The 17,704-nt window shown below is 39.3% G+C and overlaps 1 protein-coding gene across 4 annotated transcripts in view; it reads right to left on the bottom strand.

Annotated features, from left to right (window-relative positions):
• The window catches only part of adgrv1 (adhesion G protein-coupled receptor V1), a 220,791-nt gene that overhangs the window by 80,652 nt on the left and 122,435 nt on the right, over positions 1 to 17,704 (bottom strand). For all 4 annotated transcript variants that reach the window (XM_057831097.1, XM_057831094.1, XM_057831095.1 and 1 more), the window contains 5 exons: positions 12,227 to 12,399; positions 11,909 to 12,155; positions 11,686 to 11,825; positions 9,861 to 10,021; positions 9,678 to 9,778 (listed from right to left, as the gene is read on the bottom strand). In XM_057831097.1, the coding sequence (XP_057687080.1) occupies positions 9,678 to 9,778; positions 9,861 to 10,021; positions 11,686 to 11,825; positions 11,909 to 12,155; positions 12,227 to 12,399 (822 nt within the window). The remainder of the gene's footprint in view (positions 1 to 9,677; positions 9,779 to 9,860; positions 10,022 to 11,685; positions 11,826 to 11,908; positions 12,156 to 12,226; positions 12,400 to 17,704) is intronic.

Genomic DNA, 17,704 nt, shown 5'->3' with positions numbered 1-17,704 from the left:
ACTTGATATTTACTCTCGGTCCGTTCCTCACTGCGTCCCGAAGACCGCGCTGACTGCGTTTTATTTCCGCTTTACCTGGTATAATTCAATAATAGGAATTTGGATGTTTGTGAATCGTTCTCGAATCTTCCACGGCCGAATCGCAAATAATCTAAGAATAGGAAATTTTGCACGCCTCTAGTGATAGTAGTGGTGACAAATGGAAGAAGGTGATGCTTACCATTGAAATGAAAAATTAAATCATGATTGAATCGTGATTGAACTGGTTACCAAACTATTCCACATAGGGCCGCAGTGGGTGCGGGTTTTTGTTCAAACCCATCATGAGGACAACCTTTCACCAATCTGGTGTCTCACAAGGGTAATCAGTTGATTGCAGTCAGGTGCTGCTTGTTTTAGCATAAACTTCATTGGTTAAACTGTCTGTGCTCAACTGATAGGAACAAAAACCAGGACCCACAGCTGCCCTTGAGGACGGGTTTGGACACCCATGGGTTAGACAATACGGCTCATCATATCCTCCTCTGCCTACACACCCACTGTCTCCTCTCACTTGTGTTCACCCGTAAGTTAGGGTGACAATAAAACGCTTTTTAAAATGTCTTATTTATTCATTATTTGTTTTACATGTGTCTCCCTATCTTGTTCTACCTTCACACCCACCGTCCCCTCCAACCTCCGTTTGCCAGTCTCAATAAGTTAAGGTGACAATAAAAATGCCTTTTTATTTCCAATTTATATCTAATTTATTTGTTTTGCTATGTGTAATTGCTATTTTAATTGTACCTGCAGTACTTATTAAGGATTTACCGTAGGTTTTAGGGCTTTGGAACAAATGAATCGAATTATACTGTATTCTTATGGGGAAATCCCTTTTGACATTTGACCATTCCGACATGCAAACCATGTCCTGGGACGAATTAAATTTGTATGTCGAGGTGTCACTGTGTTATGCAATGGAACGTGGAAGTATATGCAGTATATAAACAAAACTAATTAAAATGGTGACTTGAATGCAGTTCTATAGCATTTTATCGATGTCAGTTCACCAATATACAGTTGTGGTCAAAAGTTTACATACACTTGTGAAGAACATAATGTCATGGCTCTCTTGAGTTTCCAGTTATTTCTACAACTCTGATTTTTCTCCGATAGAGTGATTGGAACAGATACTTCTTTGTCACAAAAAACATTCATGAAGTTTGGTTCTTTTATGACTTTATTATGGGTTAACAGAAAAAGTGATCAAATCTGCTGGGACAAAAATATACATACAGCAACATGAATTAGCAATTTCTTGTGAGTGATTATTGACTTGAACAATCATTGACTTGAACAAGTCAGGAAAGTCACTTGGAGCCATTTCAAAGCAGCTGCAGGTCCCAAGAGCAACAGTGCAAACAATTGTTTGTAAGTATAAAGTGCATGGCACTGTTTTGTCACTGCCACGATCAGGAAGAAAACACAAGCTACCACCTGCTGCTGGGAGAAAATTGGTCAGGAGGGTGAAGATTCAACCGAGAATCACCAAAAAGCAGATCTGCCAAGAATTAGAAGCTGCTGGAACACAGGTGTCAGTGTCCACAGTCAAGCGTGTTTTGCATCTCCATGGACTGAGAGGCTGCCGTGCAAGAAGGAAGCCCTTGCTCCAAGTTTGCTGCTGATCACATGGACGAAGATAAGACCTTCTGGAGGAAAGTTCTGTGGTCAGACGAAACAAAAATCGAGCTGTTTGACCACAATGCCCAGCAATATGTTTGGAGGAGAAAAGGTGAGGCCTTTAACCCCAAGTACACCATGCCTACCGTCAAGCACGGTAGTGGTAGTATTATATTGTGGGGCTGTTTTGCTGCCAATGGAACTGGTGCTTTACAGAGAGTAAATGGGATAATGAAGAAGGAGGATTACCTTCAAATTTTTCAAGATAGCCTAACATCATCAGCCCGAAGATTGGGTCTTGGGCGCAGTTGGGTGTTCCAACAGGACAATGACCCCAAACACACATCAAAATTGGTAATGGAATGGCTAAATCAGGCTAGAATTAAGGTTTTCGAATGGCCTTCCCAAAGTCCTGACTTAAACCCCATTGAGAACTTGTGGACAATGCTGAAGAAACAAGTCCATGTCAGAAAGCCATCAAATTTAACTGAACTGCACCAATTCTGTCAAGAGGAGTGGTCAAAGATTCAACCAGAAGCTTGTGGATGGCTACCAAAAGCGCCTAATTGAAGTGAAAATGGCCAAGGGACATGTTACCAAATATTAGCGCTGCTGTATGTATATTTTTGAGCCAGCAGATTTGATAACTTTTTTCTGTTCACCCATAATAAAGTCATAAAAGAACCAAACTTCATGAATGTTTTTTGTGACAAAGAAGTATCTGTTCCAATCACTCTATCGGAGAAAAATCAGAGTTGTAGAAATAACTGGAAACTCAAGAGAGCCATGACATTATGTTCTTCACAAGTGTATGTAAACTTTTGACCACAACTGTATACACCGTCACATTCAGTGAACACTCTTCTTCTCAATCTTTCATTTTCCTGAAAACAATATTAAACTGCAACAATTTAACATTTATAGTGTATCTATTGTATTCTTACGCATACATATATGTAATCAAATACTAGCGGCAGGCTATTTGTTGTCAGCATTTCCCCTCAAACATTTGTAAACGCAAAGTAAAAAAATCTCTTTTACCCTCTCGCTTTTTTTTTTTTCTCATACACATACACACACGCACACACCTACTCAGAGACACCTCACACATGCGTTGGGTAAATTTCCATTCCGCTCAGGCAATTTTCAGTTGTCTTGCTGAGTACAGAGCCAAAGTGGTCGACCAAGTTCAAGAAGCCTTCACTTAATTGCATAAACATTTCTGATAATCTATTTAGTTCCCTGGTTTGGACTTTAAATTGAGTTTATTTTGGATTTCAATATTGTCCATGATTCAATTTTACTCTACTATAGTTGAGATAGTCTGCCATAATACCTGTTAAGTACCCATTTCAGTTTGTTCTAATGAAATGGAAGACTTTATCCTTATTTTTAGGAAGGGATCAGAACATTTTAGATGATACAGGCTATTGTTGTCATAATCTGCAGACATTGTTCTCTCTCACTCGTGCATATTTTTGATCTTTCTCACAAGATTAGGTCATAAACAGTGATACAGATTGTGTTAAAAAAAAAAAATAATAATAATAATTTCTCCTTTCAGCCAGCAGATGGAGAGCCCATGACATCAGAAGTGGTTGCTGTTCTATCCTCAGCAGTGCAAATCAATGGTGTGAACTGTGAACAACTTTTCAATACAGCATTGTGAGGCATAAGAATTTTTGGTCGATCATAAAAAAAAAAAAAAAATCTCAAAGACTTGGCGTCAGCATACATGGACATCACATTTTGAGTCATATAGTCCACAATACTAACATACGGTACATAGTGTGGCCGACATAAACCCAAATGTGATGTCTATGTTCAGTTTGTGAACGCTAGGTCTCCATTAAATAGAAAGCATAGTAGTGCTGTAAGTGATCCAAAATTTTCATCGCGATTAATCACAAGCGGTCCATATTTAACTTTTATATTATTAATTTATATTTATATTAATCGCATTTTTAAAAAAAAAACAATTAATACAACATTGATTATCATTTTTTAAATACATTTTAAGTTTTCAATACAGCAGTTAACACAGGAGTGGACCAATGTGCTTACCTTAGAAAATTCAAATTTAAGCTTCATACGACACAACTTTACACTTGTGAAGATGACTTACCCATTTATAATCCCCCCACTAACTAACTAAAAAAAAAAAAAAAAAAAAAAAGGATGGCACGGTAGGAGAGTAATTAGCATGTCCGCCTAACAGTTCTGAGATCACAGGTTCAAGCCCAGGCTTCCTGTGTGGAGTTTGCATGTTCTTCCTATACCTGCGTGGGTTTTCTCCAGGTACTCCAGTTTCCACTCACATGCCAAAAACATGCATGATAGACTGGTTGACACTTAAACCGTCCTTGGGTATGAGTGTGCATGAAATGTTGTCTGTTTCCTTGTGCCCTGCGATTGATTGGCGACCAATTCAGGGTGTACTGCCTATTGTTAGCTGGGATAGGCTCTGGAACCCCTGCGATCCTCGTAAGGATAAGCGCACAATAAACATGCATCTCTAACCCACTGAGCAAGGCAGTGACCGCACACCACACCTGAACCCTGTCAAGTCTGTTCAGACAATCATGACCGGTAGGACAATGATGGCAGCACAACTGAACAGGAAACAAACTTCTCTCCTCTCAGATGATCAGATAAGTAACTGTAATCAGTGGCGAACGGTGCATGGTAAGTGTGGGCCTCGACTAAGCCCCCCCAAAGCCAGCGTCCATTTTTTTATGTACCAGTGTTGTGCTTGGCAGTCCTTTTAATTTACTTCTTTCTCTTTTGGAGGAAAATACTTATTAGTCTTAGTAATAATTTAGTCATTTCAAAATGATTTAAGTTTCTTCTAGTTTTTGTTGACAATTACTCAAAATGCTTTGGTCCTTAAAAGTTTTAGTCCAAAAAAAAAGGTTTCTAACAATTTCTATTGAACACTAGCCACGTTTACATGCTGACTTTTATTCATACCGATTCAAATCATTCCGAATGGAAATTTCACATCAGCTGTTTACATCTCACTTCATCTATTCCGATCCATCGTTTACATGTGACTGCCTTTATTCCGAAAGGACGTTTGACAACTGCCGTCTGACATGCGCAGATTAATCAAAACAAAGCGTCACGTTGCAAAACATGGAAATCGATTGTCAGATCAGCTGCTGTTTTAACTTTTCGAGTGGAAACAAAACTTCAGAATGACACGCCGTTCATTTAAAAAGTTGTGTGGGTGCGCTGTGCGTGTGCTTGGAAGCCATGTTGCAAGTGACGTCACCACGTCAGTACGGAGCATGTGCAGAAAGAACGCAACCAGACACCATTCCGCTTCCCTGTTTATATGATATAATTTTACTTCTAATCGGTTTGGTAAAAGGAATATTCCACCCCTGTGAAACGGAATGAAATTCCATTCAGTTTGGGCCTGTTCATTCTGAATGAGGTGTTTATATGGAACACATTTATTCGGTTTGAACAAATATTCCGATTGTAATTGGAATATTTGGCTCCATGTAAACGTGGCAATTGACAGGTAAGCTATAAATGCAGCGTCTAAAAGGACATCACCATCTTCGTGATGATAATACAGTGCCTTGCAAAAGTATTCGGCCCCCTTGAATCTTGCAACCTTTCGCCACATTTCAGGCTTCAAACATAAAGATATGAAATTTAATTTTTTTTGTCAAGAATCAACAACAAGTGGGACACAATCGTGAAGTGGAACAACATTTATTGGATAATTTAAACTTTTTTAACAAATTAAAAACTGAAAAGTGGGGCGTGCAATATTATTCGGCCCCTTTACTTTCAGTGCAGCAAACTCACTCCAGAAGTTCAGTGAGGATCTCTGAATGATCCAATGTTGTCCTAAATGACCGATGATGATAAATGGAATCCACCTGTGTGTAATCAAGTCTCCGTATAAATGCACCTGCTCTGTGATAGTCTCAGGGTTCTGTTTAAAGTGCAGAGAGCATTATGAAAACCAAGGAACACACCAGGCAGGTCCGAGATACTGTTGTGGAGAAGTTTAAAGCCGGATTTGGATACAAAAAGATTTCCCAAGCTTTAAACATCTCAAGGAGCACTGTGCAAGCCATCATATTGAAATGGAAGGAGCATCAGACCACTGCAAATCTACCAAGACCCGGCCGTCCTTCCAAACTTTCTTCTCAAACAAGGAGAAAACTGATCAGAGATGCAGCCAAGAGACCCATGATCACTCTGGATGAACTGCATAGATCTACAGCTGAGGTGGGAGAGTCTGTCTATAGGACAACAATCAGTCGTACACTGCACAAATCTGGCCTTTATGGAAGAGTGGCAAGAAGAAAGCCATTTCTTAAAGATATCCATAAAAAGTCTCATTTAAAGTTTGCCACAAGCCACCTGGGAGACACACCAAACATGTGGAAGAAGGTGCTTTGGTCAGATGAAACCAAAATTGAACTTTTTGGCCACAATGCAGAACGATATGTTTGGCGTAAAAGCAACACAGCTCATCACCCTGAACACACCATCCCCACTGTCAAACATGGTGCTGGCAGCATCATGGTTTGGGCCTGCTTTTCTTCAGCAGGGACAGGGAAGATGGTTAAAATTGACGGGAAGATGGATGCAGCCAAATACAGGAACATTCTGGAAGAAAACCTGTTGGTATCTGCACAAGACCTGAGAATGGGACGGAGATTTATCTTCCAACAGGACAATGATCAAAACATAAAGCCAAATCTACAATGGAATGGTTAAAAAATAAACGTATCCAGGTGTTAGAATGGCCAAGTCAAAGTCCAGACCTGAATCCAATCGAGAATCTGTGGAAAGAGCTGAAGACTGCTGTTCACAAACATTCTCCATCCAACCTCAGTGAGCTCGAGCTGTTTTGCAAGGAAGAATGGGCAAGAATGTCAGTCTCTGGATGTGCAAAACTGATAGAAACATACCCCAAGCGACTTGCAGCTGTAATTGGAGCAAAACAAAGTATTAACGCAAGGGGGCCGAATAATATTGCACGCCCCACTTTTCAGTTTTTTATTTGTTAAAAAAGTTTAAATTGTCCAATAAATTTTGTTCCACTTCACGATTGTGTCCCACTTGTTGTTGATTCTTGACAAAAAAATTAAAATTTTATATCTTTATGTTTGAAGCCTGAAATGTGGCGAAAGGTTGCAAGGTTCAAGGGGGCCGAATACTTTTGCAAGGCACTGTACACAGTGAGCATAAAAACAGTACATTATTTTTTATTAATTAAACCCACCTGGACGCCACGAACTGTTGTCCAAGAGTTTAAGACAACACTCGCCTCGCTGAACACTAACGCTAATGCTAATGAGAACGCTATGCTAACGCTACAGTTTACATTTAGTGTAGTGATGATCACTCAGCACAGACCTTTAAAGGCTAAAGCAACATGGCATATTCTCTCTAGCCAAGATAAGAAAATAAATAATACCACATGTTTCAAAACAAGGAAGTCTGGAACCTGGGGAGGGCACCGGTGAGTATGTGTGTGGGGCAGTGGGACGAAGTACATCGCATGAGTGACACGACCAAACACTGCAATGATGCAGGCTAACTACACATACGATAAGAAAATTTCCCACATTGTGAACATATGATGGGAACTATGGCACATTTACATCTCGTTCTCATCTCGTCAGACAAAAACTTTGTCTCATAATGTTTTAGTCTCCCAAGACAGGCTTTTAGCTCGTCCTAGTCATTAAAAAAATGGTTCGTCGACGAAATATTTTTGTTATCCTCATGGTTGACGAAAACAACAATGTTTGGTACAATCTGTAAAAAATGCTATATACCTGTATTTGATATACTGTACTTTACATTTAACGATAGATGTCTAATCAATTTAAATTGCTAGGACTGGCTGTGCATGCTCATCTTTCAATGCCATTGACGGCGCTAGATGTCCAACTCAAACTGACTGGGAGGGTTTGCAGTGATCATTCGCTGCAAACCTCTCCCAATCAAAATAGATTGGATGTCTAGTGCCATGAATGAGAGAAAATGAGTTAAAAGACTAAAAGGGTTAACGTAGACAATAACATCAAAATGAATTCAGCATATTCTGCTCTAAAAAGCCCCAAATAATGTAATATGGGCAAATAATCAGCTAAATACTGATCAATTACGCCTATGGCTTCAGAGTCCACACTTCAAAAACACCATGTTTATGGACAATAGCCAAATGCTCACTTCCAAGTAGGAGGCCTGAACATACATTGACATAGAAAGAAAGCAGGACGGAATTTTCCATTCCAAACCCATTTAGATCCAGGGGCTCTTTCCGGGCCATAAACGGGTTGAGCCCAAGGTGCGTAGCCCCCAACGACTCAAGACTTATGTTTGTCAACCAAAGAGAGGGGCTACCTGTGGAAATTTACCAGTCCCGCACTTGTCACACGTACGCGCTACATAGAGACAAACCAGAGCCCGCATATCTTGCTCACTGCTCATTTGACAGCTTTTTAATGGGGAAGGGTGCGGGGGGCATGGTTGCGTTGTCAGGACACCGGAGCCCGCAAACCACGTAAACGTGTTATTGTCTTTCCTTTTGTATATTCATCAATATTTACAACGCTGAAAAAAAAAGATAGTGTATGGAGGCTAAGCAGATGGATGGTGTGCAACAGGAGAATATAAAAGGGATGGACAACATCTGGATCATGAGCATCCCAGACACATGAATTCATTTTTCCGATGTATAAAAGTGGCAAAAACTGTTAATAAAAGACAATATTTACCTGAAGTACGCAAAATCGCTGTTGTCAGGCATTTTTAAATGCCAGTACTTTTTTAGCCAATCAAATGTGAGCATCTTAAACTGTCCCGCCAACTCGTCACGCACTGACTACTAGGGGTGTGACAAAATGTCGAGATAGTGATGTATTGTGATGCTTTGTAGCCCAAAAGGTTATCGATATGCTACTGCCAAGAATCGATATATAGTTTTAAAAAGGTGTCACCCACACGCACACCCACACACACACAAAAAAAGAACCAAATTACTACCAAAATCTTTCAATAGAATAGTGTCTACGTTAACTCAGTGGCTGCTATTGATGGCACTAGACGCCCAAACCATTAGGACTAGGAGGGGCATTCGTTCATTCGAAACCAATCCTTCCGATTTTTGTGAAATTTACAGGTCACTTTCTGTTCATTTTAGGGTATTTACAGGTAACTTCTCTGAGTCACTGCCTATTTATTCCAGGGATACTACCTGTCCCGTAACCCAAAATCAACACTCAAGTTACCTGTGGATTTTGGGTAACTGAACTGCACCTTTTGTCACTTCCTGCTGATTTGGGGGCATTTATCGGTCAAATCCTGTTGAATTTGGGTTACTGAACAGTAAATGAACAGAAAGTGACCTGTTAATTTCCCGAAAACCGGAAAGACTGACCAATGAGTTTAATTTTGGTATATTTCAGGTCGTTTGTTGTTGATTTACAGTCACTTCCTGCTCGTTTTGTGGCATTTATGGGTCACCTCCTGTTGATTATGGGTTATTGAACAGGAAGTGACTAATAAATGCCCCCCAAATCAGCAGTAAGTGACCCATAAATTCCCCAAAATCAACAGGAAGTAACTGAAAATCAATAGCAAATGACCTGAAATGCGCCAAAATTAAACTCATTGGTCAATCTTTCCGATTTTCGGGAAATTTACAGGTCACTTTCTCTTCATTTCAGGGCATTTACGGGTCATGTTGAATTTGAGTGACTGCCTATTAATTCACAGGGTACAACCTGTTCAGTAACTCAAAATCAACATTGTCCCTTCCTGTTGATGTTGGGGCATTTATGGGTCACTTCTTGTTGATTTTGGGTTAATGAACTGCTCTTTTGTCACTCCCTGCTGATTTGGGGGCATTTATGGGCACTATATGCTTTCTGTTGATTTTGAGGTACTGAACAGGAAGTGACCCATAAAATTAACAGGAAGTCATTGAAAAACAACAGCAAAAGAACAAAAGAAAGGTAGAACAAAATTTGTGTTACCTGCGTTCCCAGGCAGCTCACCATCATATGAACGAGCAATTTGGCAGCAAACATAGGGAAACGGGAACACAGGATGTGTGCTATAATGGCCAAAGCGAAGGCTGAAAATGAAAAATGAATATCAACTTTTTCACTGAATTATGACCATTCAGTGCCCCCATTGATGCTATTTCTGTATTGTACCTGAGATGCAGATGAACCCAGAGGCATAGAAGCCCTGGTTATATGATGCAATTGGGGCAAACTCCGCATATGCTGTGTAGATAGACAAGTGGGAACAGGCGCACTCCACATAGTTGGCACTCTCTTTCACAACCCGGCAATACTGCCCATCCGATGACCAGCTAGATCATTGAGAAGACAGACATGAAATGAACAACATAACAAAACTAGGTCACACGTATTTGAACATTGTTTGAATAAGATAGCAAATATGAGGTCAATAATTTTCTGCTCTCTCAATCCAATTTATCAGCAGTGTGAATATTGCAAAAAATGTTCCAGCCAAGCAAAATTTGCCAAACCACTTAGCACTAATTTGGACCTCAACAATGTTTTCATTAGAATGAAGGTGAGTGGGAGGATTCATAGTGTTGCAGACATATGTATGGTGCGCGTTGACCCTAACAAGCTGACCTTCCCCAAATACTGTGAGGATGACAGCTAGAGCTACAGTTCCTATCATAAATATTCACCCCTTGTTTTTTCCCCCCTTTTATTGCATTCATAAATCCATCATGGTCAAAACAATTTGGCATTTTTAACACAAAAAAATTTATTGTAAAAAAACATTTTAATGCCAAAGCGAAAACAGATTTCTACAGCGTAAATGTCAATGAAAAAAAATATATGAATGAAAATAAAAGCTCAATTTTTCAAGTGGAATCTTTCACTTGACCATGGAGTCTTCCACATAGAGGCGATTGCGCAAAGACTGAAAGGGAAGCTCGGCTTCCGCTAAAATATCAATATCATGTGTGTACATGTCATTGATTAAAGATGCACTACAACACACTCAATTTTGTTCAGAATTAGTTTCTATCACAGTGATGATGCGGCTTGCGGTTCATTCTTTCACGCAAGCTCTACAGTCCCCAACCTTTTTGGCACAACGGACCTGTGTAAAGTGCGCCTTTTTTTCACAGATTGACAATGTGTGGCAGAAAATTACAGTAAATATAAAAGAACACGACGGGGCCAAAAGCGAACATTCAGCGCAGGGAAAATGTATCTCACCATACGCTGAATCAAACTTTTTTTTAAAAGCGGCCTCTCCTGAAACCTGACGGCAATAATGAGTTCTTCTCCAATCATGAAAGGTTTCTTGGTTTTACCATGAGGTATGAGGTATGATGTTCTAAGTGCTTTCGCTTTTGTTGCCTCGTTTGCTAGCAGTTAGCCGCATATTATGCAGAATGGACTTGGTTGTAGGCTCCTCTTCTGTCTCAGCAGGTGGCCTTTTCCCTGTAAAAAAGCTAAGTATAACACCATTTACCATTTACCAACACATCCAACAGCAGCTAACATTGCTGTTTACATTGACAGACACTGGGCTTCTATACGTGTTCAAACACCCCAGTAATGGCGGCCAACCATTTGATAGCGAAGTACAGAAATCTCTACTCGGATTAGTCAATAGAGTAGACAGCCATATTGATGTGTCAAGAGGCACAGGCTAGATTGCAGTCGTTAACAAATGACTTATTATTGTGGAAGCAGTGCTTCTCCAGAGTTGAGAGTACATTGTTCCACTACAGCGAAACGAGACGAGTCATGGACTAAAGGCTGGGTTTATCGAGCCTATCGGACCCTCTGCGTCTCTAGATGTCTATGATCAGTGGGTGGGGCTCGGCTGGCCTGGCTGCTCTGGTTCTCTGCATGATAATTGGGTGATCTGTCTGAGGCTCAATTGCTTTTTGGCTGACAGGGAAACGAGCAAATCAGTAGACTTGTCATATTAACATTCGTGGGAGGTAATTAAGTCTATAGCGTGCTGTGGTTGGACTACCTTCCAGTGGTCTGGTTCCAGAGAAGGCACATAGAACGTCCTGGTTTAAGTGGCTGACCAGCAGTGTGAATTCTATATATCACCTCCACACCATCTCCTAGGGGTCTTGACTTTCTGTCCTGTAGACTAGCTGAGAAAACCTACACGAATTGGATTAAAAACTTTTATGGGGCAATACTGCCATCTGCTGTTTAAAACAGACCAGAAAAATGTAAATCCTCACCTTCCCGTTGAGAGCATTTGTTGTATCATTGCTGAGAAACCAGAGGTCATTTCTGAACTCTATCAGCTGAATCTGACTGAGGTTGTTGCACTTGGGTGTGGAGGTGGCCGGCACTGCCAGCAGAGTGTCAGGAAGCTGGAAGAAGTCTGCATTACGCCCTCTGAATTTGTGCCCATTGATCTGCGTGGGATACCACTGGAAGGCAGAGATGGACATGTGCGCACATGTGTCCAGGTTGGTGCCCCCTCTGCAGAAAAAAACACAGCAATGTATTTGCTCAAAAATAAGACGCATTTGCAGACAAATTTGCAGACTCACATCTCACACGGACTGCGTGTGATAATGGAGAACGCAAATCGTTCAGCTGCTTCGGCAAGGTGGCTGAGGCCCCGCGTGTCAGATCTGCTGGGCTTGGCCAACGCACACAACAGGTCGTAGGTCAAATTACGGCTGCTTTGCTCAATAGATGCTTTCTCAGAAACCATGAGTACCTGGTTCAGGAAAAACAGAGAAAAGCAACATTGTTTTTTCATTTGGCTACCAACAAGCGCAAAATCCATTTCATTACAATTCTCGTAGTGCACATAATTTTATTAATATAGTAAGTATCTTTTACAATGAAATAAACAATTTCTCTGGAAATGGTTTACTTCACCGTTGGACTCTTAAAGAGCAATTCGCTCTCATGCCTCTTATTTGTGATATTCGTTCAAACCACACACTCTCAAATTAAATTACACTGGCGTCATTGTTCCTGTGGGAATGGGAACCAAGCAAATGTCAGAGGAATAGCAATAGTGATCTGGTTTATGCTTTAAGCGAGCTTTGCCGTGAAATGGATACACATCATTGTGATTTAAAGAAGTAAGCAAACATGCAATTTTAACTTTATAAAAATATCAAGGGATTTTCATAGACACTGTATGTAGATAAAAATGGTTCCTCCTGTCATTATACATTGCTGGCATAGATAGATGAACAGATATACAGTAGTGCCTTGAGATACATGTGTCCTGACTTATGGTTTTCCACTCAAAGTTGAGGTTTACACTCAAACCAAACTTAAAACAGAATAAATGATGACAATTACAGTTGTCCGAGAATTACATTTTAACAATATCCTGATTTTGTCCAACTCCAAAATCCGATACCGATATCAAACCGATACCGATGTATGCAGTTGTGGACTTAACAGATTGTTGGATTGTGGTATCTCACTGGATGCTTTAATAATGATAAATGTAAAAAACTTCAAGGTTTTCCCAAAAAATAATCATTCTATGAAAAACAAGAGCAACTTCACCTAATGTTATAGAAAAAGTGCCAAAATAATGTCAATATAAATAAAATAATTTGAAATGAGCCAAAATGTCCTTAATTAAATAAAAGGAATCACATTTACACTAGTTATCCCAAAGAGCCACGAGGAGGCAGTGTTGTTAATCTTACTGAAAAAAAGTAATTAATTATAGTTACAAATTACTTCTCTGCGTTAGTAACTCAATTACCTGAATGTAAGAGTAATTAGTTACTTGGCAAAGTAATCGGTGATAATTACTTTTTTTTTTTTTTCCCTCAAAAAAAAAAAAAAAAAAAAAACATTGGCCACACTATGTGAAGTTTTTTGTGAAGGTTTTTGGTACAATTGGCCCGAGCCCAATTATTTACCCTAATTTACCCTTTACCCTGAATCAACTGTAAAAAGTTGTTAAAATTGCTCCCATTATTGCATTTGTTCCTTTCTCTCTAATTTCGACATATGAAAGTTTTAAAACTGTTTCATCATTTAAAGATGGATTCAAGTCCAGATTTTGCCGATTTAGAAGTATTTTAGATAAAAAGTTACTTAGGTTCGCTAGGAAGGTTCTCTACAACAGAGCCGTCCTAAAAAGTCTACTGCTTTAAGATGGTGGCTGTCTACTAACGCATTTAGTGCCATGCAGTGTTGTTAATTTTACTTTAAAAAAGTAATTAATTACAGTTACAAATTACTTCTCCCAAAAAGTAATTGCGTTAGTAACTCAGTTACCTGAATGTAAGAGTAATTAGTTACTTGGCAAAGTAACTAGTGATATATTTTTTTTTCTCAAAAAAAAAAAAAAAAAAGAACACACACACAGGTCACACAATGTGAAGCTTAAAGTGTTTGGGGGACAATTGGCCCTAGCCCAATTCTTTACCCTCCACTTAACTAGACACAAGGGTATTGCGATAACTAGCTAGTAACCTTTGCTATGTGTGGAAGTCATTTAAAGTTGTGAATCAATCGTTAAAGTTGTTAAAATTTCTCCCGTTATTGCATTAGTTCCCTTCTGTCTACTTTAAACATGTGTAAGTTTTAAAACTGTTTCATCATTTAAAGATAGATTTAAGTTAAGATTTTGCCGATTTAGGAGCATTTTAGATTTTAAAAAAATACTTAGGTTCGCTAGGAAGGATCTCTACATCAGGGCCTTCCTGAGAGGTCTACTGCTTTAAGATGGCGGCTGTTTACAAACGCATGTAGTCCTTAAAACATGTTGGCAGTGCAGCAGTGTCTGTCATTTGCATCTAGTTCTATAATATGGTATCTACCGTGTCATGTGGGCGTAGTTCAGTACTTCTCAAATAGTGGGGCGTGCCGCCCTGTGGGGGCGCAGAGCGATGCCAGGGGGGGCGCATGTGTCCTCGGGGAACATGCTTTTTTTTTTTTTTTTGCCCTACTCGAATAAAGTGTACTTGCACATCCACTCAGTGGGTGGCAGTGGCGCTCTCATTTTCAGAGTGCGTACAGTATTTTTGAACTAAGGAAGAGCACTCAGCACACAGAAAACAGATTATGAAGAGCAGTGCATCGCCGCCGTTTTCGAAAGCCATTTTCCGACGGGACTAACTCACGCAGCGACCCACTGTCTTGTCCGGTTCTCACATCGCCGCCCGAGAAGTGCCATTTTCGGCTTGGGATCGTCACGACGACCGCCCTCACCTACGGCGAGGTTCTACCTCGGCCGCCGAGAATGCGCTTTTTTCGTGCCGTTTACCCTTTGCTCTACTGTGTCTAAAAATAATTATAGCGGACAGCCATGAGCCAAATCAATTAAGACGCCACTTAAAGACATTCGACCCCAATCTCATTGATAAGCCGCTTGATTGTTTTTCAGCGAAAACGTGCCGAATATTGCCAACAGTCGTCCTGCTTTGTCAGTGTTATATCAGTAAACCAGTGAGCATTGATAGCATGCTCATTGCAAAATAACTCCACACCATTGCAAAGGAGGTAATACTGAGTGTGAGCAGCAAAAATAAAAACTGTCCTTCTGTCCAAAGACACTTTTTTTTCTTCTTCTATACAGTTTTTTTTTTTTCGGTCAAATTTTTTGGCATATTGTCCTCATGAGTGAATGTTTCTAATCAATTCGAATTTGTTATTATTTACTGATTTTTTTACATTTTATTTTTCTGTATCAAATGGTCAAAAATGTACCTTGAGTGTATTTTTACAGTTTGAAATTGAATGTGACTTTTTTTTTTATTTTAATTCAGGCAAATTGATGCTCGTCAAGTCTTCTCTGCTACAAACAAAACAATGTTAATAAAGTTATACTTTATTATAAGTTCATCTATGTTACTTTTTTTCTTTATTAGAAAAAAAGGACACAATGTTAGGCAGATGCGTATTTATGATAGTAATTTTATAGACAAATGATACTATTTACAGTGGCGGCAGAGAGTTAAGGGGGGCGCGAAACATTTACGTCTTGATTGGGGGGGCGTAACAGAAAATAATTGAGAAGCACTGGCGTAGTTTGTCGGCTATGGCTGCAGTCAGGTATTATTGGAGCCATCTAGCATCGCGGTTGCAGCGGCGTCTTCCCCACTCCTGCTCTGCTCTCGTCCCCGTGAGTCCGTTTCTCTCAGACTTTTTTTTATTCAACCAACTTAGTAACGCATAGTAACGCACGCCTTTCCCGCCTCAGTAACGGTAACTGCGTTGCCAAGATGAGAAAAGTAATTAATTAGATTACTCATTACTGAAAAAAATAATGCCGTTAGTAACGCCGTTATATTGTAACGCCGTTATTAACAACACTGCGGAGGTGACCAAAGCATTACAAATACAAGCAAGCAATCATAAAACATGCCAATGCAATGACAATCCCCAAGATGCATTTTACAATGCTTTTGCACAGATTTCTACTTATAATTATTAGAGATGTCCTGATCATCACGTCATTTTCAAAGTATCGGAATCGGCAAAAAAATATCGGCCATGCCTTTTTTTTAATATATACATATTTTAATTAAATCGTTTTCTAATTGTATTTAACGTTACAGACATAATATATTACACTCATCCAGAGTCTTTCATTTAGGCTTAAGGTAGGGTTATCAAAAATATCCCAATAGTGGCGGCAACTAATTTATTAAAAAATGTGTCAAATAATTAATGCTATTAATATACGTGCTGCATGGCCCTCTCACTCATTGTCCCACTCAATCTGTAATGACGCCAATTTACCAATATAGAGAGATAAAAGGCAGCGCAAAACAAGTAGAGTGAATTTTGGCAGCCTTTGGAGCCTTTCTTCAATAGGCTATAACCTTGCATTCCCTCTCCCTATGATTAGAAACATCATGGGAAGCAATGTGGGGAAGCAAAGTAGCATTTGATCTTTGTCTACACACCTTAAGTTATTTCCCAAGCCAGAGAAGATATATCCATTGGTAGCACGACGCACAGTCATGGTTTTACTTCCCATCATGGTTCCACTTCCCATCATGCATTGGGGGCATGGCTCCAGTATCATTTACTGAAAGCTCAACAAATACACTAGATGGCAATATTTAGTCACAATAGACAAAGTCACAAGTCTTTCTATCCGTGGATCCCTCTCACAGAAAGAATGTTAATAATGTAAATGCCATCTTGAGGATTTATTGTCATAATAAACAAATACAGTACTTGTGTACTGTATGTTGAATGTATATATTCGTCCGAGTTTTATTCATTTTTTTTCTTAATGCATTGCCAAAATGTATATCAGGGAAAATTATCGGGAATGATTGGAATTCAATCAGGAGCAAAAAAAAGCAATCGGATCGGGAAATATCGGGATCGGCAGATACTCAAACTAAAACGATCGGGATCGGATCGGGAGCAAAAAAACATGATCGGAACAACCCTAATAATTATGTTTTATTACTTTTCTTAGTGACTATTTCTTTCTGGTGAACCAGTAGTTATATGTGATGAGTTTATGATTCATTGATTTTCGTTTATTGTTCTTTTTATTTGTGACCATAAGTGATTAGTGTATTTTCCTCGCTTAACAAAGCAGTTTGGAGACAACCACAGGTCACTTTAAACGTAAGTGATGTGCTAAACTGTGATCAGTTCAAGCACATAGCTGCAGGATTGTAATATGAATTATGATATATATAACAGATAGAATAATATACCCTTACTCAAAGGGCATATATTCTTAATTTCTCTGTGAAGAATGGCTAATATTACCAAGATTCACAGAGCAAGTATATCCATACATCTATATTAAAATGCTTTCAATCAGTTGGCTAAAGTATGCACACCAGATTAGTAGCATAATAACCAAAAAACAGGTATCAGAACCTGTTTATTTCTTTACCTTTGATATAATTATGGTATTACTGTTTTTTTTTTTCCTTTTAAAAATTATATATTACAAAGAAGGCTGGAACAGCTTAACTCATTTGCTACCAGTGACGTCGGTTCACAGTAGTAGGATATGATTCCCAATGGCGCTGAAAGACTTGAACACACATTTTTGGGAATCTCTC

This window comes from Corythoichthys intestinalis, chromosome 3, assembly GCF_030265065.1.
Source record: "Corythoichthys intestinalis isolate RoL2023-P3 chromosome 3, ASM3026506v1, whole genome shotgun sequence".
In the NCBI taxonomy this organism is placed as follows: domain Eukaryota; kingdom Metazoa; phylum Chordata; class Actinopteri; order Syngnathiformes; family Syngnathidae; genus Corythoichthys; species Corythoichthys intestinalis.
The sequence above is the reverse complement of the archived record's forward strand: the minus strand, read 5'-3'. Positions and strand labels throughout refer to the sequence as shown.